Raw genomic sequence first — 27,422 nt, 5'->3', positions numbered from 1 at the left:
GCGGGGGCGGGCAGAAAGCTGGGCTGAAGCCGAGGTGAGAAGCAATTGGGTAGTTGGGGGGCATCACGTGACCCCCGGGGGGTTCCCATAGAAACGTTTTTCTGCGGTCCAGTCTTGGTGGTGATGGGGGCTTAGGTCGGTGGCTATGGGCACTGCGGACGGGTGGCCCTGGCTTCTGCTGCCGCCGTCGCTGCTGCCAACGAGCTGTCAAAGGAGTCTGGTGTAAGAGGTCCTGCTGGACTGGACTTGCCGCTGTGCTGGGATGGACTGGCTGCAGGACCGAGCCCCCGGCAGTCGGCAGGAGTTTGGGGTGGAGTGATGCACGCCCCGGGGCCCCACACAGTTCTCGTCGGAGACGTCACTTCGGACTGTTTGCTGCCCGGGGCTGCGTTCCTGAGCTGGGGTCCCTGTGCCCGAGGTTGGAACCACACCGCGCGACCGGCGGGAGGTCTCCAAGGACGGAGTGGAAAGGTCACATCTTCTCTGTCAGACCTGTGTGACAGCATCTCGACAGGACCTGCAGAATCCGAACTCGGTATCCTAGCCATGGGGAACGAAGGGGAGGTGTCTATGCAGGGGCCAAGGTTGGGTGACAAAACTGGGGTCAACTTGTAGAATTTGGGGCAGTGTCAATCGCTGGCATCATATTGGGAGCCAAGAATGCTAGAGAAAGGCTTTCTGGTGCTGAGGGAAACCCACGTATGTAAGGATTAATAGAAAGCAGACTTAAGATTGATGTCTATAGGTTCTTGTATGAGCCCATCAAGACAGTTTTTTTCCATTGTATTCCATATCTCCACTTCTGAGAGTAGAGCTCTCAGTGAGGAAATTAAGACACTAAGATTAAGGAAATGGTGGTTGCGTTCTATATATCTTACATTATATAGCTCAAGTATTTGCAGAATCAAATGATTTGGATATTTGGCTGGACACTGCTTATGGGTGGGTCCAGTTTGGTTCCACCTTCTAGCAGAAGGCCCGTTGTTGTCCTGTCTGGAACCCCATCCTTGGTTTCCTGTGTTCTTTTTGAAGAGTGCACTGGATTTGGAATCAGAAGACCCCGATTTGAGTCTTGATTCAAGACCGTGTGATTGAGTCATGCTGCTTACATTTCTGAACCACAGGTTCCTTGCTGCTATTGTGTTCTTCAAAAGATTGTTTTTAGGACTACATATATGAGAATTTAAAATGATACCTGTACAACTAGTTTTTGACATTAATTACATGCTTTGTCTTGCTCCTGAGAGAAAGCCCAAGATTCTGAAGGATAGAGACTGCTTATTTTTCTTTTGTATCTTCCTTCCATCTGGCATGCGGAAAGTACCCTAAGTCTACTTGATGACCACATAGAATATGAAAGGTAGTGGAGTGTGAGTAGCACTGAGAATAGTGAATCTGTTAAAAGATGAAGGGCGATCTCAACATCAAACCTTTGCTTGATATTTGCATTTGTACATATTTATGTGTAGATATTTATGCATACATAACATATGTATATGTACACATAGCTGTACACATGTACAGAGGGAGAGAGGGAGAAGAGAGAGAAAACGAACTCAAGAAGGGAATGCACCTTTTTTTCTTGTGAACAGAAATATGGTATCCCTGCCACAAGTAAATCACCTTTCTAGAAGATATGTCATTTAGATGATGTAAGTAATATTTCCTTAAATTAATATTTACATTCTGAACAGACACACTGGCAAAATCTGTAAGAAATGAAATATTTCTGCTTGCTGATAATATTTATTTAGAGAAGTCAAATACCAAAGTATGTGATCATTAGTATGGTATCTGTTATTACATAACTTAAAGGTTTGCTTTCATATTTTTCTTTTGCAGTCTTTTACTAACTTTAGGAAGAGCCACACAGAAACCTGTTTTCGATGCTAAAGCTGATTGCACTTTTCTTAAATCAGTATTTTTTGAAAAGAAAATTGAACATTAGATGCAGTATTGAGTGCAGTTAGAAACAAGCATTTAAGAGCTAATACATCCTTCCCTATTCTTTTGTATTATCTTAGTTTTTTTTTTTTGTTCTCTTATTTTAGAACTGGGAAAGAATAGTGAGAGGAATTAAAGCCAGTTTTTCAAGGGTATAATTGTCTTTTTTTTTTTTTTTTTTTTCAGTCATCAGCCCTGAACTCTGGGCCTGGGCCCTATCCTTCAGCTCATCAGCTCAAGGCTAGTGCTCTACCACTTGAGCCACAGCGCCACTTCCGGCTTTTTCTGCTTATGTGGTGCTGAGGAATTGAACCCAGGGCCTCATGTATGCAAGGCAAGCACTCTACCACTGAGCCACCTTCCCAGCCCGGTATAATTGTCTTGATTGCTCAGAATTTTGCTCCATACATTCAATATGTTAAATGTGACAGCATTTTTTTTAAATCAAAGTGCCTACTGCATAGCAGATACTCAACACATTTCTAGTCAATGAGTCAATGATCTGACAAATTAATATTGAAATAATGTTAGGGGAATAGTTTTTTTTTTAATGAAACAATTTCTCCATGTAGCCCAGGCTTTCCTCAAACTTGTGATTTTCCTGTTTTTAGCCTCTTAAATGCTGGAAAACAGGGGTGTGTTACCATGTCCAACTGAAAATCGAATTATTTTCAGTGGGTATATTAATTACTTCCTTAACCTCATTAGCTAATAGTTAAATATGTATTTTCTTTCTTTCTTTTTTTGTTGGTCATGGGGCTTGACCTCTGGACCTGGGCGCTGTCCCTAAACTCCAGCTCAAGGCAGATACTCTACCACTGAAGCCACAGCACCATTTCCCATTTTCTGGTGGTTAATTGGAGATAAGAGTCTCACAGACTTTCCTGCCCCGCTGGCTTTGAACCATGATCCTCAGATCTCAACCTCCTGAGTAGCTAGGATTACAAGTGTGAGCTATCGGCACCCAGCTTAAATCTGTATTTTCAAGAAACATTTTAAGAGTTTTTTTTCTTTTCTTTTTTCTGAGCATGGGGTTTGAATTCAGGACCTTGTGCCTGCTTGATAAGCACCCTACCACTTAAGCTATACCTGTAGCCCTTGAGAAAACTTTTGTATGTAGAGAACTTGCTTTGCTTTTTAATTAGAAAAATATACATAATTCCACTTAATTCGAACATTTTAATGTTAACCCTGATACCAAATTCATAATAGGTAATAATATTGTCCTTATCTGAATGTTTCAAATGTATGCTTTCTCCTGTAATAAAGGGTCTGTAAGGTTTTAAGATGCCTTATTTATTTTGCAAAAAACCATTTTGGTTCAGTGCTTAAAAAAAATGAAGTGAATTTTTCAAGGTTAATGCTGTATTTCAGCTTATTTTGGTGATGATTCAGAGTCAACAATTTTTTTTTAGTTAGAGGGCTTTAATAAAACCATCTTAGATAAAGATTCATGTATAATAGGTCTTCCTTTTCAGATAATTTAAAGTTTCTGCCTTGTCCAGACTTGATATTTTAAAATACTTAAAAAAATGAAGCCACGTCTTTGAGTCTTACAGCATGGCATGTTTTTATTGTTTGAAATGAAAATGAACTTTGATAATCAACTATGTCAAGTGAATTTCACCTGTCTTAATCATGGCTTAATAGCATGTTACTGCACTATGAAAAAGCTTTTAACCAAGTGCCAGTGGTTCACATCTGTAATCCTAAATACTTAGGAGTCTGAGATGTGGAGGACTACAGATTGAGGCCAGCCCAGGCAGAAAAGTCTCCATCTCCAGTTAACTAGCAAAATGTCAGACTGGAGACATGGCCCAGTGATAGAGTGCCAGCCTTGAGCAAGCAAACTAAGTTAAAGGGCCTGAGTTCAAGCTTCAGTACCAGAAGACTTTCAGTATGTTACTCATATACTGTACTACAGTTTAATGTTTCTACTACTGGCTAAATAAATGGGTCTTGTGTTCAAAGTATTACTCTTCAAAGTTTCACACATTTTTCTTTTGCTTAGTTCTAGCTTGAGGTAAATTGTATGTTGTTAGACATAAAGTAAGTGGGCTGAACTGTTCAATTATGGGATCTTCACCTCTACAAATATTAGTTCTTCAAAGATTCAAATATTATACCTCTGTACCCTTGTCTCAGGAAAATAGCTTGGTGCTAAATGAAAGAATAAACCTAACAAAACAACACAATCTTGGTGAATGAGACCCTACTCCTATTAGATGTTTTAATTGCTTATGATGATTCCCCTCCATCAGTGGGACTTCTGAATGCTAACAGTTGTTTCAGATAGTATCTCTTGTTATATTGTACAATTATAATATTTGAGATAATGGTGATTTATATCTTTCTAGTATTTGGCCACTCAACTGGTGTGATTCCTGGGAGCCACAGGGCTTGGGTGGAGGCTGAGATTGTTGCAGGAAACCTTATTGGTCCAAACTGAGGCACAGTGGTATTGACGAATAGTTCTGTATTTTTTCTTGCTCTGAATCAGTCCTGTATTTGTAGACTAAACTTAATTTGATTATTCAATGTTACTACTTTACTTGAAGGGTTTAATTCACATATATTTTGTTGATATAATTTCAAATCTGCATTTTTAAGGGAGTTGGTTCCTAATTTCTTCGTGAAGTAGTGACATTAAGGTTAGCCTAGTTTTGGAGATAAATTTAGGAGATTTCTACTTTTTTCCCCTCCTATATCCTGGAGAAGATTTAGTGGTAGAAATATTATCATTCTACATTTTTTTGTGCTGGTGTGGAGGTTTGAACTCAGGGTCTGGGCACTGTCCCTGAGCTTTTTTGCTTGAGGCAAATACTCTACTACTTGAACCACGACTCCACTTCCAGCTTTTTGGTGGTTAATTGGAGACAAAATCTCATGGACTTTCCCACTCAGGCCTGCTTCAAACCATGACCCTCAGATCTCAGCCTCCTGAGTAGCTAAGATTACAGATGTGAGCCACTGGTGTCTGATCTATTCTTTTGAAAGTTGTAGAATGTACCTGATAGATATTCTAGTCTTGTTGATATTTTTAAGGTGGAGCTCTGATCGTCTTGTCTCAGCATTCTGTTTCTACTGATTCTTTTTCACTTAATGGTCAATATTGGAATTCATATTTTCCTAGAATGTCACCATGCAGGGTGATGATAGATGATGCATGCTTGTAATCCCTGTTATTCTTGAGGTGAAGGTGGGAGGAATGAAAGGTCAGGGTTAGCTAGTATAAGTAGCAAAACTGCATCAAAAACAAAGTATCAACAGAAGGTCTGGGGACGTGGTTCAAGTAGTAGAGCACTGGCACTCACAGGCCGGTGGGCTCTTGAGTGTAATTCCCAGTACCCCAGGGAAAAGAAACAAAGACGATCTAACATTTTATCTTGAGTTTTGATTTTTAGCAGGCAATTATGTGGAACATCTGCTTATAATTGTTTTAATAATTTCATTATCATCAACATTTTATGTTTCTCATTTTTACTGTAATTTAAACAGTTTCAAAATCCTCTTTTTCTTCCTCAAGCTAATTATCACAAGCTTTAGTCACATATCTTTATGTTTTACAGAGAACAAAAACTATCTTACACTTATAATTTCATTAAACTTTGAAAGATCCTGAAATCTTCATTATTTCCTATTATCTTTACCCTTTTAATATTTTATTTAAGAAATCAGCCATGTATTGAATGTTTATTGTGTGTCAGACACTTGGTAAATAAGCCCTTTACTTGTGTTATGTAAGCCCAGAGTATCTCTGCAGCCTAAGGATTAGTGTTCTCATTTTATGGATAAGTAAACTAAAGCTCAGAGCTACTATATAATTCAGTGCTGCCTGGTAGCAGGCAGGCATGGGATCTGTTCTGTCTGATCCCAAACTTTGTGGTTTTAAGCACCATCTATTTTCAGCAAGTGTTTCTCATTACTACCAACTATAATATTTACTTTTCCCCCACTAAAACTAAGGATATAACCAGATGCCAGTGGTTTTAATAAATCACCATATAACTTGGGCCAGCCTATTAAATGTAAAGCTATAAAAGCTCATTGCAATGATTTTGAAAAGATATTTCCGTGGCCTTTCTCTTATCTTATGTCAGTATTTTTGACTAGACATAGAGTCTATTTTCTAATGTTTAGTCTACACAAATTAGGTTACAGTTTTGGCATAGAGAAAGATCCATAGGTTTTAGTAATTCTATTAAATTAAAATTATTTTATTAGCACAAATTAATTGAACAAAGGGTTGTACTGTGATATTTGCATGCATGCACATAATATACTTTGATCAAATTCACCCTCTCTACATTCCTCTTTTTGTTGTTGTTGTTGGTGGTAGTGGTCATGAGGCTTGAACTCTTGGCCTGGGTGTTGTCCCTCAGTTCAGCTCAAGGCAAGTACTCTACCACTTGAGCCACAGTGCCACTTCCTGTTTTCTGGTGGTTTATTGGAAATAAGAGTGTCATGGACTTTACTGCCCAGGCTGGCTTTGAACCATGATCCTCAGATCTCAACCTCCTGAGTAGCTAATATTACAGATGTGAGCCACCAGCACTCGGCTATACAGCCTTCTTTCTTAACCCTCCCTCCTCTGCTTTCCTTTTTAAGAGTTTTTACATGCTGTTCTTATGTGTATGTAATGTACTTCTATAATATTTGTCTCCATCATCCTCTCCTTTTCCCTCCTATTTACGTTTTTTGTTTGCCTGACCTGGGACTTGAACTTATCAAGTCCTGGGTGCTGTCCTTGAACTTTTTTTGCCCAAGACTAGCACTCTACCACTTGAGCAATAGCTCTCTACTTCTGGATTTTTGGTGATTAATTGGAGATAAGAGTCTCCCAAACTTTCCTGGGCTGACTTTGACCCACAATCCTCCAAGCTTAGCCTCCTGAGTAGCTAGAATTTCAGGCATAAGCCACTGGTGCCCCATAAGTAGAGCTGTGGTTCAATTAGGTCATTTGGTAGTTCTTTTCTTTTCTTTCTTCCTTTCTTTTTCTTTTTTGTTTGTTTGTCGGTCATAGGGCCTGAACTCTGGGCCTGGGCTCTGTCCCTCAGCTCTTCAGCTCAAGGCTAGCACTCTATCACTTGAGCACAGCATCACTTCCGGCCTTTTCTGTTTATGTGGTGCTAAGGAATCGAACCCTGGGCCTCATGCATGCGAGCCAAGTACTCTGCCACTGAGCCACCTTCCCAGCCCGGTAGTTATTTTCTTGAACAATGCTGAAGAACTAATTTCACTATAGTACATTCCTGAGAATCAGGTAATCCTAGGGCTTATTTTGGTATGAGGTCCTGGGTACAGAAGAGAAGGGCACAATGTAAGCCAAAGCTCTGGGATGTAGACTCTCCTTAATTTCCAACCCAGCTCACCTAGCCTACTTAGCTGTTTGTTAGTCTAGTCATTGCCCATTGGTAATATGAATTATAGAAAAGCCTCAGGACAGGAACATAAAGAGTTAGTGACTTTTCCAGGCTTTGTGGTGAATGTACTACTTAGAGAGGCATCATAATTTAAAGCATAATAAATTAAAACATGGTTTCTGGTAGTAGATTTCCTAGGTTTGGCAATCAGCTCAGCCTTTACTACTTGGGTAGTTCTTTAAGACTTCTGTGCCACTGTTTCCATACTTATAGGCATTATAGTAACATATGCCTTATAGAGTTGTTGGATTAAATAGTTAATATATGTAAGTGCTTAAAAATATTTGACCTACAGCTCTCAATAAACGTTTGACAGTAATAATGTTATTTTAAATTTAGTATCGGCTGCCCATATAGCTTTCTTAAAAACTTTTGGAAGCAAGCTGAATAAGATTACATTGTGAATTAAACTCTTTAGATTATATACGCAGTGAATAAAAAGATAATGTAAGCAGTTTAAGACATAGGATTTGCTTTCAGGTCAGGTCAGAAGGATTAGTTGTAACTAAATGAAACGTATTACAGAAAATTGATGTTAGACACAAAAAAGTTGGCTATAGAGATTGTGTTGTCTCTTACAGCCCAGACCCACTCAAACATTGTTCAGGAGACAGATGCTCTTGTACATATCCCATTTTGATTTCAAGGGGCAGATGTCTATCTCCACTACAAATGTTGAGCCTGATAGTACTGAACATTTGAATCGTGCAGTGAACTCCTCTATCCACAAAGTAACCTCATAATTTGGGTTGTCAGGTCATTTATCTACATGGAAAGACTACATTGGTTGGATGACTTGAATATTTTGCATATATATTCAGGTATCTCACTGAAAATCTTTCCATTAACTTTCTGCCTTTACATATTAATCTTGGGAGCTTTGTAAATCAAAATTTCCTCTCTATTGTCCTTTTACTGACTAAACATGCAGTTAGGCTCACAAAGCTGAGAGCCAAACCTAGACCGCATAGATTCTATAAGGTAAGCCTTCCATCCTTTTGTCTTTGCTGTTTTCTTGGGATGAAGGCCCATGTCTTTTTCACCAGCCTCTGTATCACTAGCTGCTTCAATTTATTGGCTCTTATTCTTTTTTGGAATTGCCAAATAACTTTTTGTGGCATGGGTAATTCACAATATCACCATTCCTACTTTACTGAAAAAAGGTAGAGTGCCCAACATCTCCTCTCTCTGCCCTTGGGCCAGCTTGACATGCCCAAGAATGTGCAGTGTAACAGAAGACCTGAAGACTGAGCTGTGATATCTCATTCCACGGAGATGTTGCTTTGCAGTAGGTCTTCTTATAGTTTAAAATGAACTAGCTTATTTCTCTCTTTCTCTGGTTTTACAGATGAAGAAACAGGACTTGCCTCAGGCTCTGTGTGTGTGTGTGTGTGTGTGTGTGTGTGTGTGTGTGTGTGTGTGTGTGTGTGTGTGTGTGCGCACGTGCGTGTGTGTGCACCAGTATTAGAGATTTAACTCAGGGCCTTAGGTACTGTCCTTTAGCTTTTATACTCAATGTGGTGCTCTAACACTTGAGCGACAGCTCCACTTCTGGCTTCTTTGGTGGTTAATTGGAGATAAGAGTCTCAGGGACTTCCTACAAGGCCTGGCTTTGAACTATGGTCCTCAGATCTTAGCCCCCTAAGTAGCTAAGATTTCAGGCATGAGCCTCTGACACTGGGAAAGACAGGGCCTTCATATGTAGTTCACATCTGGCCAAAGCTATATAGCTCTGCTGTCTTAATGGTCTCCTATGTAAAGGGTGGCTATGTTGGCTTGTATTTTTGACCTGTCAGTAACATTATCCCCGTCTAGTTTAACCAGTACAAAAATGTAGCCGCCACAGGCACTTTTCTATAGTTCTTGCAACATGGTCCTCTTTGTTATATACCACTGGTATACAGGTTTACATTTAAAATATATTCACCATAGATCTCAGAAAGGTTCTTTGTGGTCTGATTGACATATGACATATGGCATTATAGTCCACTTGATCACCTTGGAGATAGATTTCATGGCAACAAATTAACAAATTGGATTTTTGGTTTTTAATGGTGTGCTGGGTATGGAGCCCAGGGCCTTGTGCATGCTGAATATGCATTCTACCACCGAGTTATATCCCCAACCCTTGGATCTATTTTTGCAGTGATCAGAAATGGCAAATTTGTCGTGTTAAGTTCTATTTTTAAAATCCCAAGTTATAGACATGATTTTGTAAACTTCAGCAATACTTTCCCCTCACCCTCTATTTTGTTTCTTATAAGCCAGAGTCTCACTATGTAGCTTAGGCTGACCTTGAACTCAGTAATCTACCTCTTCCTTCTAACTACTGGGATTATAGATATGCAAAACTGTTCCAAGCTCCAAAACAGAGCCTCTTTTAATAAGAATCACTCACTAGATACTCATAATAAAATTATATTTCACAGTTCTATAATGTTTGTAGACTAACAAATTTATTTTAAAAATTGTATTCATTTATTAATGATTCATAGAACCCATTTTTCCTTTTTCTTCTGCTTTCTCATTTTTCATGGGGAATTGTGTTTCAATGTATGTGATTAGGATAGCATTTATACCTATGTGTGTATTTGAATATGTGTGAAAATTTAATAAGTTGCTGATAGATGTGTATTTTCTTTCTATTTGACTGTTCATTGCTCCATATTTCCAAGAGGGAAGTGAATTAAGCATAAGAAAAGTGGCTTTTTATTTAAGTGGTTTAGAGGGTTAGTCAAGGAGCACTTACTTAATTTTGAACAGGAGTTTGAGAGAAGTTACAAATACATGCTACTGAAGAGGAAGTAGTACAGAAAAAGGAAAAGTCATTACAGATTATGTGCTGGGGAACTATTTTAGGAGGGGAAATGGGTGCTAGAAAGGAGAAGCATGTCTCTTGGAGAATGGTTAGGTAGAATCATGGCTGGAGTGGAGGAGTGTTGGGAAACAGTGGCGAATTTATTGAGATGTAGATTCAGCCTTGTTACCCATATATTGCCTGAATATTTTGCTGGATCCTAAAGGTAACTTTAGAGAGAGGAGACAGTACTTGTCCTATAGTGACTTAAAGTCTTGCTGATGGGACACAGCAAGGAGCAGCTTTGGAAAGCAGTAGGAGTGGCCTGGACTTTTTTTGTGGTGTATGATGGTGGAGGCTTTTGGAGATTCTCAGTTATCATCCTGCTCCTATCAATCTCTGAAGGAGGGAAAAATTCTGAATTGGAAACAATTTGAGCAGGTGGTTAGATTTCAAAACTGATGATTGAAATAATTAGCAGAAGAGCTTTTCCCTCTATACAAAAGTATTTGAATTTATGCACTTAATGTTAGTAATGTCAGGTGTTTTCCAGTTGTTCAGTTAAATTTTATACCAAACCAATGTGGGAAGCTAGTCAGTCCATAGTGGGGGTAGACTAATAATATCCTTTTGTACCCTCAAATTGATAGTTCCATTTTGTTCTTATCACTTTCAAAGTAAAAGAGATCAAGTTGCTTATGGCAACAATGTGGATTATGTTAGCTATAGTGTAGCTGTACAGTGGTTGATAGTGTAATTCAGATTCTGCTTTTATTCTATCCGTTTATTTCCATCTCAATCATAGAAAAAAATTGGTTTTTTATTGCCTGGCTAATATGTTCTCTGGAAATAATTTTTATATATTTATAAAATATATTTTCTTTATTGTATTTTCTTCTCAACCTTGTTTTTTTAAAATCATGTCCAAATGTATTTTTTGTCTTTCACCATCCATTGTGTTTACATGTAGATTTATAGAACATGAAACCTATGTTTCTTTGGGTCTGGCTTACTTTGCTTAATATAATTTTCCCCAAGTCTTTCCATTTCCTTTCAAATGGTACAGTATCAATGCTATACCCATCAAAATCCCAACAATATTCTTCAATGATAGAGAGAAAGCAACCCAAAAATTCACAGACCTTGAATATCAAAAACAATCCTGAGCAGGAAGAAGAGTGTAGGAGGACTATCAATACCAAACTTAAAACACTATTACAAAGCCATAGAAATTTATTTTTAAACGACTGCTTCAGAGTGGTGATGTTACATATGCTTTGAAAGCAATTCAGCCTTGTTTTTGTCTGCCTCTTTGCTACTTGCCGTGCATGCTGTCATTTCCTCCATCTCTACTGGCCTTCCCATGGGAAGCTTGCTGAGCTCGTTGGCTTCACAGAATGATGCTTGGGGCACATTTAAGTGTCTCACCACATTTGTGGGTTTATGTGGGTTTTCACTCACAGGCATTGGTGGTAGATCTCTGTAAGGTACGAGCACAAAAATAACCGGAATCTTGAGGTCTGGAATCAGGATGGGTAACTGTTGTGCACTTGTCCTTTGGAAGACATTGTTGAAGGGGGAGTTCTGTAAAGTTGCCTGAAATTTTACATTCTGACTCTCACTTGCATGGGGAATAACTTCCGTGAAGTGAGGTTTCACTCCTGTTATGCAGTTGATTTCATAGGCATTGTATCTATCGGCCATTGCTCTCCCAGCTAAAATGGGCTGGAAAACAGCTGATCCAGAAATACCATTAACGAAGGTGTTGAGAAGAGAATGCCAAATACCACCACTTATTGGACTCAAAGTGACCTGGGGCCATAAGCTGGCCAGGCTGCGGAGAGCTTCACGGTTCCATGGTGCAGCAGGAAATTCATTCCCAGTGTGATAGAACTGAGAAAAGTAAACACTCAGAGTGAGGTTTGGATACAGCATCAGGAAGTGGTACATTTTGCTGATGCAGCAGTTGTTAGCTTCGTTACAAGGAGTGTGGTTGGAATACAGAATGATATGCTTAATGGTGCTGTTACTGGATATGACTGAATCAAGATAACCATGTATTTCGAATAGCATTGATTCTGGGTGGGTAGGACTCCCAGTGCAATTGGTGGCATGGCCTTTTTGCACCAGGCTGCCAGAAGAATTTTTGAGCTCATAAAATATCAAATGTTTTGGTTGAGGATACACTGGCCCATGAGGGTATCCAAAAATCTGATGGAATTCTGTGTAGGAAACTCTTGCTTCTTCCCCCGTTCGAATGTGGTAAGGACAGTTAGTACAATCCAGGGAGAAGCTAAGCCAGTAATAAGGTTTGATTATGGTCCCACCATGTGCTTGGTATTCCTCATATAAGGGCTTCATTGCTGGTTTTTCTGGTGTCTAGCTGCAAAACTGAACAAGACAATACAAAGAAGTGTTAAACAGGCCTTTGTTGTTGTTTTATATTGTATTTTTTAAATTTAAATTTTATTGTAAAGGTGATGTACAGAGGGTACAGTTCCATGAGTCAAGTATTGAGTACATTTCTTTTTGAAGTGTTACCCCCCCCCTCATTTTCTCCCAGTTTTTCCCCTCTTGACCCCTCCCCATCCAAGTTGTATAGTTCATTTCCAACATGGTGTCTAGTGAGTATCACTGCTGAATTAGTTCACCCTTTGTCCTACCATTTCTTGCTTCCCTTTCCTCTTCCCAAATCAGATAAACATACAACTTATATACAAGGGTACAGAAATAAAAAACAGTGACAAAAGGGTTTATTCCCTTAAAAGGGTTTACCCCCTTTTGAAGGAAAAAAATAAAAAATAAAAATAAAAAATAACTCAGGCCTTTGTTAAATGGAGAGAGCATGATAGCTACAGTAGCATCTTTATTCCAGAAGATAGCCATATGCAAATAGATGATAACATTCAAGATTCACTTTTCTTTATTGAGAGACTGGGAGAGTAGAAAGGAGATGAGAAATGGAGGAATTGACATAGTCTGTTTCATAGACTGCAAATCAGAGCAGTTGGGTCAGCAGTGCGAGTTTTAGAAGCACATTGCCTACTTTCAAGTCTGGGCTCTGCTCACCAGCTTTGTGGCCTTTGGCAAGGTGTTTAACACCTACGAGCCACAGCATCCTGGTCTATAAAGTGAAGATGATAACAGAACCTACCTTCTAAGGTTGTTTTGGGGATTGAATAAAAGAATATAAAATGCTTCACTATGTAAAGACTCCCTATAAATATATTAGCGCTTACTAATGAGACAAATTCCAATGAATCCAGATGGTTCTTGTTAATAAAAATGCAAAGAAATAAGCAGAGGTCTTGCATTTGTTCATGATCTCTCTTTGTCTCATCTGATTACCAGTGTCTGCTGTGTTGTGCAGAGGTTTAAGGTGTGTTTAAATCTAAAATCAGCCATTTGTTAAAACCATTGGCAATTAGCTGGAATATTATCATTCTGCAGAGGATAAACATAGGGCCTCTCGCTTGCTAGGCAGATATTCTACCACTTTTACCACACCTCCTTCTTTTTCTGCCCCTTTTGAAGTTTGCTTTTTCAGATAGAGTCATGTGCTAATCTCTAACATAATCCTCCTATCTCTGTCTCCCAAGTAGCTGGATTTATAGATAGATATGCTCTATAGGCCTATGCTGATATACGATGTCTGTATGTGTGTGTGTGTGTTTGTGTGTATGTATATATATCTTGGTCCTAGGGCCTGAGTTCTTGAACTCTGGGCCTGGGCACTGAACCTGAGCTCCTTTTACTCAAGACTAGCACTCTACCACTTGAGCCACAGCACCACTTCTAGCTTTTTCTGTGATGAATTGGAGATAAGAGCCTCACGAACTTACTTTCCCAGGCTAGCTTTGAACCATGTTCCTCAGATTTCAGCTTCCTGAGTAGCTAAGGTTTCAGGCATGAGCCACCAGCACCTGTCCTATATTAGTATTTTAATGGTATTTAATTTTATATTTTTCTGTGGTCAAAGCTTTCCCTTATTATTTATTTTTTTCCTGTTGTATTTAGAACAGACTTCCCTATTAAGCACATTTAACTATTCTCCATATTTTATGATTTCATTGGTTACATTTAACTTTGACAGACAGTAAAACATAAGGCAGAAAATACAAATGAGAACTGACCATTGTGGCAAAATATATTTTTCACTTTCAATAAGTTTGTCACATGTTGAGTATTTATTATTGTTTCCCATATGGAAACACTGATCAAATTTGTCTCCTCAATTCACATTAGCTCAATCACTGCTGGTTTGATACAGCTTGTATTAGGCTGACCCCTGCAGAGTTCCTGTGTCAATTTTGTCCTGGGGAGAAAACAGCTTAAGAGCCTCAGTTCAGCCATGGGTAAAAGATGGCTTTAATTATATCACATTATCCTTATGCCTAATTAATATCCCCGCAGCAATTCAGGCAGCAGGTTTCTCCTAACCTCTGTCATGTCAGCTTAAATCACAGAGCTGGATGTTCTAGTTTCTCCTTGTATTTTCCCGATGCTACCGATTTCCCAACCTTGAGGCTTTCTGGTCCTTGTAATAGATTTTTCTCTAGGAAGCTGGAATGAATCTTAGGCCTAATTCCATACATATGAACTTAACACTATTTCTTACTAAATCCTGAGCAGGGTTTCTTCCCCCATTTCCTCAGATCTACTTATCAGACTGGATCTGTCTAGCAAAGCTCACTAAAACCTAGCCTCAGTTCTTACTCTCAACATGGTCCACTGTAGGCTGACACACCTGACATTCAGGGTACTGTTTAAATCAGCCCACCCTTTGAAAATGCCATGGTGCAATATAAATGAGAAAGCAGGGTATAAAGTACCATTTTACATTATATACCTCCCACCAATAAGACAGTAAGACTTGAGGGAATAGATGTGTTACCAGTAATTAGAATATACCCTTTCCCCCCTCATCACTATTTTATGTATCACTATTTTGTGGCATAAATGTTATGGAAACACTACCAATAGCCTCTTTCCTTTGTTTTATTATCACTTTTTAAGCTGGTGTATTTATGGTATGAGATATAAGTAATTAACTCATAATGATTCTTTAGGGAAGACAGCAAAATGCAACCCCAATTCCTTCTTGAATACTCTGTCCATTGTATCCCTCCACCGGAGGTGGTTTCTTATCCTCCCTTAGGAGATTTGGGTGAGCAGTGGCTTTCATATATAACAGAAGGTGCTCTGGTGTCTCACTCTTTTGATGGCTTTTCTGAGTCAACCTGCTCTGGTTCTCTATGGATGAAGTCTTTGCCTTTTCCTAGGGTCCCTCAGGGCTTATTGTTTGATCAGCCTCTTTTGAAGAGAATGCTTGGAAGATCTCTTGCACTTTTTCGTGGTGTGTATGGTGCTGGTTCTGGGGCCTTACTGCTATCCTTAAGCCTTTTTTTTTTTTTTTGGCTCAAGGTTAGTGTTCCACTTGCAGTTTTTGTTTTGTTTTGAGATTAATTGGAGATGAGTTTCACAGACTGTCCTGCCTGGGGCTGGCTTACAGCCATGATGGACCTCAGATCCCAGCACTCCAAATAGCTAGGATTATAGATCTGAGCTACCGATGCCCTGTCCTTGCCCATTTTGAGCTCTTAACAGAATTCACGTATCAATTTGCTATTGATCACAGACTATCTTGTACGGGAAACTTCTGGTGTCTCTCCCTTCATTCTTCCTAATGGGTGGCCCAGCCACATCAGCATCCGTGACTAGTCTTTTCCCCTCTGTTCTGTAAGTTCTTGGGAAATACATGTTTCCTCTCCAGGACCAATCTGCTTGTGCTGAGATATAGAGATATGTGGGTCCTAATGTGCTGGGTGGGTGTAGGGGGTGGTCTTTGTCATAGCCAGCTGCTAGTGGCCCTGGACTGGGGCCATGGGAGGACAGCTTTCCTCATTTTAACACAAATGAACCACACTGTGAGTCTGCTCTTATTTCCCAACTAGGATTTAATGAGTACTGTCAAGGCACCGTTTGCTCTGGAAGACTGGAGAATGGAATCTGCCCTTCACAATCTGCCCACAATCTGTTAGCAGCTAAAAAGGAACGTTAGCAGTTATAATTACCATCATTTCGTCTCCAGGCTTGGATCACATTCCAGGTATTACAGGAGATGGTCCAATTCCTTTTTATTTTTTCTCCTCTATGTCTCAGGCTCAGTTTCCAATAGCTTCGAAGGGCTGTGAGGATTCACCTCTCTGTTCAGGACTCTTTCACAGTTCCTTTGAACTTTGTCGTCCCAAGTCAGAAAGACCTCACTGAGGTGTGGCTGCCTCTAAGAACACTGTTGAACTGGTGCCATGGTAACGTTTGCACAGTAGCTACTGCTAGGATACGGCTCTGACACGTCTTACCTCATTTGCATATCAAACCACCTGTTCCAAAGATGAAAATATACATGATTGCATATCCTCATCTGGACAAAAGGGTGCTATGTGACTCTTTTAAGTTAGTGTGTTAGAGGTTCCCCCTTGTGATGGCAAGATTCAAGTTTGAGGTTATCACTAAGCTCCTTCCTCTTGGTGCCAGGCTTGGTGTGGGTAGGTTTATTGGTTTTGTGAAGGTTACTTAGTCTGTCTTTGGGAGGCCCCACCTTCCATGAGATTGAGCTGACTTGATTTCCAGAAGAGGAGCCACTTGAGTTAATAATCCCACAGTCTGTGAAGGGAACACTCTTGATCCTGTCAGGCCTGGGTTATTTCCTGTCAATAACTCCTTTCACTAAATCCCAGGGAGACTTTTGCTGTTGGTATATATGTGGTTCCCTTCACTTAGGCAAACTTCACTCCTGGATCAATTGGGATTTTTTCCTTCCTTCCCTCCCTCCTTCATTCCTTCTTTCCTTCCTTCTTTCCTTCCTTCCTTCCTTCCTTACTTCCCTCCCTCCCTCCTCTCTCTCTCTCTTTCTTTCTCTTCTCCCATTTCCTTCCTTCCTCTTTCTTTCTTTCTTTTTGTCTCTTCTCCCATTTCCTTCCTTCCTTCCTTCCTTCCTTCCTTCCTTCCTTCCTTCCTTCCTACCTTCCTTCCTTCTTTCCTTCCTTCTTTCTCTTTCTTTCTTTTCCCTCCCTCCCTCCTTCCCTCCCTCCCTCCCTCTCTCTCTTTCTTTCTCTTCTCCCATTCTCTTTCTCTTTCTCCTTCCTCTCCTCCTCCTCCTGTTCCTCCTTCTCTTTTCCTTTTTCTTTTTTCTTTGGGGGGGGGCACCATTCTGTGGCTTGAACTCAGGGCCTGGGCACAGTCCCTGAGTTTTTTTTTCTCCTGAAGGCTAGTGCCACTTGAGCCATGGCTCCACTTTTGGCTTAGTGGGGATACAACTCTAACAAACTTTACTGCCTGGGCTGGCTTTGAACCGTGGTTCTCAGATCTCAGCCTCCTGAGTAGCTAAGATTACAGGTGTGAGCCACTGGCACCTTTCATCTCTTCCTACTTTTCTTCTGCCTCCTTTTACCTACTTCTAGTCATAAACCATAGCAATGGTCATGATTCATTGTATTCATCCTCAAGATTTTCCTCCTTCCTCAGACCACTTGAATGAGAGTGTTGTGAGTTTTCATTAGTTACTACCAAGGTTCTGGAACATAGGCACTCTAAAATGACTCCCAGTGATAGTGAGCGCCCAGAAGACACCTTCTGCCTTTTAGTGGCATTTCCTCTCCTTACTTGTTTATGTTCTTAGACTTCAGCAGCCAGGAATAGTCCTCTCACATCCAGGAGACTCCTGTATCCTGCTTGCTTGATCTTGATTTCTGTGCTTTCTAAGAGTCTTAAAGGGACTCATTAACTCCTCAGATTTTTAACTATACCTCTTTCTGAATTTGGTGCCCGATCCTTTGTCCTTTATTCTTCCCCCACCATATGTCCCGAGGTTCCCATCCCAATCTCCATGTTCATGTCATTTCCTAACTGGACTTGCAAATTAAAACTGGAAGTCAATCCTCATACCATGCTTCTTTATCCACTCACCTACTGATGGACTCTTAGGATGATCCTGTATCTTGGCTATTATGAATGACGCTTCAGTAAACCCAGAGTGTGGGTGTCTCTATGACATATAGATTTGGTTCATTTGGGTATATACCCAGTAGTGGAATTACTGGATCATATAGAAACTCTTTATGATTTCTAAGGGACTTCATATTGGTTTTCAAAATGACTGTGCTAATTTAGATTTCCACAAACACTAAAGGCACAGCTACTTTCTCCACATTCATGTCAACATGTGTTTTTTTTTGGCTTACATTATTTTTATATAGTCATTCTAATTAGAATGTGATAGTTGTGGTTCATTGTGGTCTTGATTTGCATTTTCCTGGTGATTAGTGATGTTGAACAGTTTTGAATATACTTGTTGGTTATTTGTGTGTATTTGAGAAATACCTTTTCAAGTCATTTGCCTGATTTAAAAAAATGAGTTAATATTATGCCTTTTTGCTCTGCAATTTCTTATATATTCTGGATATCAGTCCCTTATCAGATGATGATTATAAACATTTTTCCTCATATATTCTCCTGCGAAGTGTCTCTTCATTCTGTTTATTGTTTTCTTTGCTATATAGAAGCCTTTTAGTTTTATGCAATGCCATTTGCCAGTTTTTGCTTTTGTTCCTGTCCATTTGTTTATCTATGTTTTGCAATCCAATTTGGGGTGATTTACATATTGCTAGTTTTTGCATATGAAGTAATATTTTCTTTAGTAGCAGGAAATAATTTTTATTCATTGCTGAAATCATTAACTTTTATTTTAATACAGTACTCTCTCTCTGCCCCTCCCCCTCTTTCTTGCTGGTTCTGGAGCTTGAACTCTGGGCCTGGATACTCTCCCTGGGCTCCTTTTGCTCAAGGCTAGCACTCTATCACTTGTGCCACAGTGCTACTTCTGGCTTTTTTTGGATTAACTGGAGATAAGAGTCTCATGGACTTTCCTGCCATGGCTGGCTTCCAATTATGATCCTCAGATGTCAGCCTCTAAAGTAGCAAGGATTACAGACATGAGCCACCTCCCCTCCCCTCTCCACTAACATAGTGTTCTTAATGAATTGCATACTTCATGGTTTTTGTTGTAGTTTGACACACTAACAATGCTCAAATTTATGAGTATTGGTAGCAAGCTACTTGGAAACAGGAATTGAATATAAAAAGCAAGCATGAAATAAAGAAGGGCAGAGGGTTCAATAGGCTTCAAAGAGCTCACTAGATAATTAATTAGACTAAGACAGGGTAGAATACCAACATGAGATGGATCTTCTAGCTTGGGTCATAAGTGCAATAACCACAGGGTGGCAGCACAGTCCTAACAGCAGGCGCTTTCAGTTCGACTACCCTTCCTTAGTAACAAACACTGGCGCCTCCAGAAATCATCTGTGTTCCTTTCCCCATTTCCCTAGAGAAATAGCGGCAAACGTTTGGAATTAAAAATTTAGGCTGTGGAAAAATGTAAGCAAAATCTCATTTACTTTTGTATTTTGCCTATAAAGAAAGCTTCAAAGTGTGTTGCAGAGCAATTTAAACTTTGAAATTATCATGCAGTAACTTTTATTAAAAATCGAACACAAACTTTATAGAAAAAAAGAAATTAAGTAGTTTTTTTCTTTTGTTTCTTTTCTTTCTTTGACAGTTTGTCAGTACTGGGGTTTGAACTCAGAGCTTAGCACTTGCTCAGCTTGCTTGGCTGGCTGGTTCTCTACCACTTGAGCCACTCTTCTGCTGGTTATTTTGGAATGGAGTCTTGTGGACTATTCTGCCTTGGGTTGATCTTGAATCTTGATTCTCTGGATCTCAGCTTCTTGAGTAGTTACTCTTACAGGCATGAGTCACTGGCACCTGGTTTACAAGATCCACAGATACAAACAGATCTATAAAAAAACTATTAAAAATTTAAATTATATTTCAATAATTATGAACAGAACATGTCTCTATTTTTGCTTATATTGCTTATTTGTTGTCAAGACTAATGTCATAGCGCTTATACCTATGTTTTCTTTCTTTTTTTCCTTCTTTCTTTCTTTCTTTCTTTCTTTCTTTCTTTCTTTCTTTCTTTCTTTCTTTCTTTCTTTCTTTCTTTCTTTCTTTCTTTCTTTCTTTCGGGGGGGTGGGAAGGCTCTCTCCCTCAGGCTCTCTGTGCTCACTTGAGCCATAGCGCCACTTCGGGCTTTTTCTGTTTATGTACCCAGGCCTTATGTATGAACCCAGGCCTTCATGCATGCTAGGCAAGCACTGTACCACTGAGCCACAATCCCAGCCCTCCTATGTTTTCTTTTAGTTTTAAATCTTTAATGTCTAGTGCTTTAGTCCATTCAAAGTGATTTTTTTGTGAAAGGTGTGTGAAGGGTCCAATGTCATCCTTTTGCACCTGAATTTCTGGTTTCCCAGCATCACAAGTTGAAGAGGCCATTATTTCTTATTGCATAGGTACATTACTTTTGTCCAAATCATTTGACCACATATGCCGAGCTTATTTCTGTGTTCTCTATTCTGCTTTTTTTGTCCTATATGTCTGTTATCATGTGACTATAAACAGAACAAAGGAAAATAATTTTCTTCGTAGAAATAAAGAAAACAATTTTAGAGACCATGTGTTGTTGGTTGAAAGTACATACCTAAATGGTCAACATAAAGAATTACTACTAATCTCAATATATCCCATAATTGTAATTATACACAAAGCTATGAAGGGAATAGTTCATCTCTTTATTTACTGTCACTTATGAAAGAGTTTTGAACTTTTGGAGCAGTCATCTTGCCTTCCTGGTCCATGTATCTTGTGCAAAGTGCCTATCTGCTGGGATGGATGTCTCTTCAGTTTTCTATGGTGCTTCTTAGTAAATATACTTATCCTGAGGGTTTAGTCATCTCTACCATTCAGAGAAGAGAAAATAATCATTGTAGCAACAACAGTAAAACAAACACAATGTAGACATACAACGAAAGCCAGTAACTATTGGCACTCCCAATAGCCAGAGGAAAACTAATGTAGTATAAACTATGAAGTTAAAATTTTATTAAAAGTCATCATATCTGGGTGCTGGTATCTCACACCCGGAGGTGTACTACTCAGGAGGCTGAAATCTGAGGATCACAGATCAAAGCCAGCCCAGGCAGGAAAGTCTATGAGATTCTTATCTCCTTCTCCAGAAGTGGCTCAAGTAGTAGAGCACTAGCCTTGAGCACAAAAGCTCCAGGGCAGAACCCAGGCCCTGAGTTCCAACCCCAAGACCAGCACTCACAAAAAGTAATAATAATAAATGAGTACAGTGTCAGGTAGGGAAAGGATAAAAGAGAACAATGTTAAATGTAGAAGAAGGAAAATAATGAAGAGGAAGTCAAAAGAGCAACAGATAAGTGTGACTGCACAATACAGAAATACTAAAGAAAATTAAATAAAGGTAGTAAGAAATAAAAATAAAAACAGAAGAGGCTTTAAAAATAAAAGGAGTGAAAACAATACTGAAACATAAAGAAAAAGATCCCAAATGTTAGAGATGCTTCTTTCTGGACCTCTAATTTTTTTTGGAGGGGGGGGGTGGGTGGGTGAGTGGGTTGTGTGGCTTGTGACTAGAATCTATTGTGATTCCTTTCTGTTCCCATTGTACAGGCTGGTGTGCTATGCTGGCTCATAGCCAGTCTGGTGAGGGGTATATTGTCACTTCAGAAGCGTTCCTTCTTTGTGCTGGTCCCCATGACCTCTATGGCCTTTGAATCTGCAGGTTCCCACTAGCTCTAGCATCCTCCCTGTTTGTGAGCCCAGGGGAGGCAAACCTCCTTGGGGTGTTCCCCAAGGCACGGTGGGGAAAGCCAACAGCACACAGAGTTCTGCACTGGAGGAGAAAACTAGAGGCAACTGGATACTGTCTTGCTGATCTGAGTTTTTTCAGGTCCCACCCAACAGTACCATGTGGGAGGGAGGAGACTGTAAGAATTGGACATTGTATGGGACCTGGGCTCAGAGCTCTCAGACTAGCCTGGTAGCAAACCCCACTTGGCAGTCAGATTTACTAGTCTCCAGAGTTGCCTCCATTTCTTGGAACTCTTGGTCTCTGCAGTGATGTACAAGTAATGGGGCTCACTGTTTTCCACAGAGAGTAGGGTTACTATCCACCAAGCCCTCCACAGCTCCCACACCCCACTGCCAAAGCTTCTTGGTAGGTTTATTTCCAACCTTCTCTCTTCATACTTGCCTCATGTGGCCATCTTCCAAACCCAGACACTGTGAACAGGTGGCCCTAGGCAACCTACATTGCAATTGTTCTTTGGTTTTTTGGGTCTCCAGAATATCTCAGGCTCGATAAACAAGGATATGGGGAGTGATGCAATGGTTGTCTCTCCTGATGTCATACAGGAAAGACATAGGAAAGAGTTATTGTCACACCACCTCCCTAGAGTAGATTTAAGGCTTGAAGAACTCTGTGTTTCTCATTACTAGGCTGTCAGGCTATTGTCACCAAGGCTGTTCTGCTTCCTCATGAAAACAGGGGAAGATTCCCTTTCCCAGGGAGCCAGGGATGTCACATTTGTGTTTCTCTGTGTTTCTTAGTTCTGCCATTTCCTTGATTCCTGTTCTCTCTCTTTCTCCTCCCCCTCTTTCTCCCCCCTCTCAGAATATTGTCTCTCTTTTGCTGTTCTGACTCTTCTCATCTATGAGCCATAGGGAAGATACTTCAAATATGTCATGTACCCTAAAATCCAGGTGTAGATTTTGGTAGATACTCTATCTACTTGAGGAAGTTCTTCTCTACACATAGATTGCAGAGATTTTTAAAAAATATCCTGAATAGATGGTATTGGATTTTGTAAAATGCTTTCTCCTGTATTTATTGGTATGATTATATGATTTTTCTTCTCTAGATTGTTGATTTGTATATTTACTTACTGATTTTCAAATATTGAACTGGCCCTTTATTCTTGGGTGAATCTAATTGTTAACTGTGGGTAATTCCTTTTATACATTTTTGGATTTGACTTGGTCATATTCTGTTGAGAATTTTTGCATCTATGCTGAGGAAAGATTTTGGTCTATAGTTATCTTATTTGTGGTTTCTTTGTTTTGTTTTGGCATTGCATAATGCTGTCCTCATAAAATGAGTCAGGAAATGTTCCTATGCTTTTATTATCTGGAAGAGATTGTAAAGACAATTTCTTCTTTAAATATTTGCAAGCTTTTACTAGAGACCCCCATTAGGGCCTGGTATTTTCTTTTTTGAAAAATTATTCATTATTGATTCAATTTCATTTGTATATATGTGTGCGTGTTTATATATATATATATATATATATATATATATATATATGCCTATTACGATTGTCCACTTCTTATATAAGTGTTGACAGATTGTGTCTTTCAAGAAATTTGTCCACTTCATTTCAGGTTCCACTTCATTTGGTGGGCAGAAAGTTTCAATTATGTTTCTTGATTATTCTTTAATGTCTACTAAATCTGTTGTGTTTCCTCTTTCATTTCTGATATTGGTATTTTGTTTCTTTTTTTGTTTGTTTCCTTTGTCTGGCTTGAGGCAATTTTATTTTATTCATCTTTTGTAAGAAGCAGCTTTTGCTTTCATTGATTTTTATCTGTTGATTTCTTGTTTCTGACTCTATTGATTTCTGCTCTAGTTTTTTTTTTTATTTAATTTGCTCTTCCTTTTCTAGTTTTCTAAAGTAGAAGCTTAGATTTTTGACTTTAGACTATTCTAATATATGCTGTTTCTTCATTTTAGTATTGCCTTTGTCCCTCCTCCCCAATTTTATCTAATGAGGTTGCTTGCCCAGGATGACCTGAAATTCTTGGGCTCATGTGGTCCTCCTACTTCAGCCTTCTGAATAACTGGGAGTACAGGTGTGTGCCAACATGGCTGGCTTCCTCCAAACTTTGATAAGTTGTGTTTTCATTTTCATTTAGTTCAAAATATTTTTAAATTTTTCTTAGGATTTCTTCTTTGATCCAAGTGTTATTTAATTTTCAAGAGTTGTCTAATTTTCAAATATTTTGGAATTTTCCTGCTATATTTCTGTGGTCTGAAAGCAGACATCATGTGTTTTCTGTTCCTTTCAATTTATTCAGGGTATTTTAGACCCTAGACTATGGTATATCTTGGCGAATGTTCCATGTGAAACTTGAGAAAAATGTGTGTTATGCCATTGTTGGATGAAATAATGTATGACAGTTACATGCAGTTGGTTTATGGTGCTATTGAGTTCAGCTTTGTTTTACTGATATCTGCATGCTAGTTATTACATGCAGTTGGTTTATGGTGCTATTGAGTTCAGCTTTATTTTACTGATATCTGCATGCTAGTTATGCGTATTTCTGATTGAATGTATACAACTATCAAAATTGACTTACCTATTTTTTCTTACATTTTTAACAATTAAAAAAATAGAATTGAGATTTGAACTCAGGGCCTGGTACCTCCAAAGCAAGTGCTCTACAGCTTCCGGCCCTAGTTCTGTCAATTTTTTTTTTTCTGAATAGATTGGAGTTTATTTATGGCCATATAACAAATGTTAGGGTCAATTTTTGTTTTCTAGATTTATTGTTATCCTAGAAACAATTAAAAAGTCATACATTGTCTCTTTAATAAAAATGTTACACTATACAATGAAATATTTAACAGTTTTTCTCAGTATACTATAAGTAAAATATCATGGGTATCTGTTACTTTTCCAAGAATGAGTAAAATAAAATGTTTCCTTCAGTCTTAAATTAATGCCTTAAAGAAGAATAAAGTTCTGTAATTTTTACCTCATGTATTTTGATACCCTCTTGTTAAACACATACACATAACTGACATGTACTCTTGACCTATTAGCTCCTTTATTAATATGTAATATCCTTTATCCATGATAACCTTCCTTGCTCTGAAGGCTGTAATATATGAAATTAATAGAGCTATTCATAATTAGTGTTAACATGGTGTATCTCTATTTCCATTTATATTTAAACTATTTAAAGTGTCTATATTTAAGGTAGGCAGGCTTTTTGTGGATAAGACATAGTTGGATTTTTTTTTTGATAGATGCCGATCATTTCTATTTCTAAATTAATGTAGCACTTGTTATACCATGTGAACCATGCCCAAATATTTTCTTTTTAGTCAAGGCTTGAACTCAAGGCCTGGGCACTGTCCCTTAGCTTTTTCATTCAAGGCCAGTGCTCTACTGCTTTGAGCCACAGCACCACTTCCCATTTTCTGGTGGATAATTGGAGATAAGAGTCTTACAAACTTTTCTGCCTGGGCTGGCTTTGAACTACTGTCCTCAGACCTCAGCCTGCTGAGTAGCTAGGATTGTAGTTGTGAGCTGCCAGTGCTCAGCCCTAGCTCTTTTTTTCTTTTAGTTTTTGGTCTTTTGTTTTTACTCAGAGCTGGCCTCAGATAGTGATTCTCCTATCTAAGGCTGGGAGTCACCAATGTATGCTACTACATCTGGCTTATTTTGTTAAGATGGGGTCTTGCTATCTTTTTGGGCCTGTCTGGTCTCAAACTGCCTTTACCTTTCAAATAGGATCTTTGCTATTTTTAAGTGAGATTTTGCATGTTTTTTTCTCTCTCTCCTTTCAGCTATACTTTTATTTTTTTAAATAGTTGCCTTGGAGTTGTTAATTTCATTTACAACTAGTTCAAGCCTTTCTCTTCCTATCCTTCTCTCCCTCCTTCCCTATTTCTCCCTTTCCCTCTCTTTCCTTCCTTTCTTTTTTTCCCTTTGTTTAATTCTCTTTCTCTTTCTTTTTCTTTCTCTCTCTCATTTCTTTTCTTTGCCATTAGTGGGCTTTGAACTCAGGACCTAGAACTCTTGCTTGGCTTTATGGTCATAGCTGGTGTTCTACCACTTGAGCAATGCTTCCACTTTTGCCATTTGTTTTTGTTTTTGCTGGAGCTTGAACTTGGGTCTTGAGCTTTATTTGCTCAAGGTTAGCGCTCTACCACTTGATCCACAGCTCCACTTCTTTTTGATGGTTAACTGGAAATAAGAGTCTCATGAACCTTTTTGCCTGGGCTAGCTTCAAACCATGATTCTCAAACCTCAGCCTGAGTAGCTAGGAGTAGACATCATGTTATTACTGTTACTATATTTCCCTTACCCATAAACATACATATGCATATGTAATAAAATACATTATTGCTATGAATTATCCATTAATCAGTTAAGAATAAAAAAAACTTTTATTGTTCTTTCACTTATTCTTCCTCCAACAATTTTCCTTTCTTTGTATAAATCCAAGTTTCTGATTTACATAATTTTCTTTTCTTTTTTTATTGTTGGTCATGGGGTTTGAAATTTCTTCAGCTCTTTTGCTCAAGGCTAGCCCTCTATCACTTTGAGCCACAGTGCCACTTCCAGTTTTCTGGTGATTAATTGGAAATAAGAGTCTCACAGATTTTCCTGCCTGGCCTGGTTTTGAACCATGATCCTCAGATCTCAGACTTCTGGGTAGCTAGGATTACAAGTGTGAGTTACCAGTGCCCAGCTTACATAATTTTCTTTCTTTCTTTCTTTCTTTTTTTTTTCACTAAAGATGTTTTTTAAACTTTCATTTCAGGGCAGGTTGGTGTGTGTGTGTGTGTGTGTGTGTGTGTGTGTGTGTGTGTGTGTGTGTGTGTGTGTGTGTGTGTGTGTGTGTGTGTGTGTGTGTGTGTGTGTGTGTGTGTGTGTGTGTGTGTGTGTGTGTGTGTTGGCTGGGGGGGGGGCGGGGAGTGGTCATGGCCCTTGAACTTGGCCTGGGTGCTGTCCCTCAGCTCTTCAGCTTAAGGCTAGCACTTTACTACTTGAGCCACAGTGCCACTTTCAGTTCCTGGTGGTTTATTGGAGATAAATGTCTCACTGACTTTCCTGTTTGGGCTGGCTTTGAACCATGATTCTCAGATTTCAGCCTCCTGAGTAGCTAGGATTACAGGCGTGAACCACCGGCACCTGGCTTCAGGGCAGCTATATATATATATATTTAATGTATTTTTAAAGTTCATTTTCAACATGGTGAGGGGGAAGGGAGGAGTTGGGGAGGTAGAGAGGGAAGGGATGGTAGGGGGAAAACAAAGGAGAAGTTAACAATGCTTGATAGGAAATGTACTCATTACCTTACTCATGTAACTGTAATCCCTCTGTACAGTATTTTTACAATAGAAACATAAAAATTTAAAAACATGCATGTTAAGTAGTTATACAAAAGAGTTACCATTCATCAGCACATCAGTTTATAAGTACAGTGCATCTGGATCAATGTTACCCTTTCATCATTCTCTTTCACGCCTCTCCCAACCCCT

General features: G+C 39.1%; 2 protein-coding genes across 3 annotated transcripts in view; one reads left to right on the top strand and one right to left on the bottom strand.

The window, feature by feature from the left end:
* The first annotated feature begins 49 nt into the window (after positions 1-49).
* The window catches only part of Rgl1 (ral guanine nucleotide dissociation stimulator like 1), a 246,838-nt gene continuing 219,465 nt past the window's right edge, over positions 50-27,422 (top strand). For both annotated transcript variants that reach the window (XM_070034281.1, XM_070034279.1), the window contains exon 1: positions 50-535. The gene's annotated coding sequence lies outside the window, so the exon portion shown is untranslated. The remainder of the gene's footprint in view (positions 536-27,422) is intronic.
* Apobec4 (apolipoprotein B mRNA editing enzyme catalytic polypeptide like 4) lies at positions 11,401-16,487 on the bottom strand. Its single transcript, XM_070034113.1, has 2 exons — positions 16,239-16,487; positions 11,401-12,555 (listed from the first exon to the last, which is right to left on the bottom strand). The coding sequence occupies exon 2, from the start codon at positions 12,523-12,525 to the stop codon at positions 11,431-11,433; it is 1,095 nt and encodes a 364-aa protein (XP_069890214.1). The 5' UTR covers positions 12,526-12,555; positions 16,239-16,487; the 3' UTR covers positions 11,401-11,430.

Source organism: Dipodomys merriami, unplaced genomic scaffold, assembly GCF_024711535.1.
Source record: "Dipodomys merriami isolate MVZ:Mamm:240054 unplaced genomic scaffold, mDipMer1.0.p SCAF_24, whole genome shotgun sequence".
Taxonomy (NCBI): Eukaryota; Metazoa; Chordata; class Mammalia; order Rodentia; family Heteromyidae; genus Dipodomys; species Dipodomys merriami.
This window is presented reverse-complemented; position numbering and strand designations above follow the sequence as displayed.

What these genes read in the sequence shown, in the direction of transcription:
- Apobec4 (XM_070034113.1), bottom strand. Translation starts at nt 12,525, where the DNA reads ATGAAGCCCTTATATGAGGAATACCAAGCACATGGTGGGACCATAATC.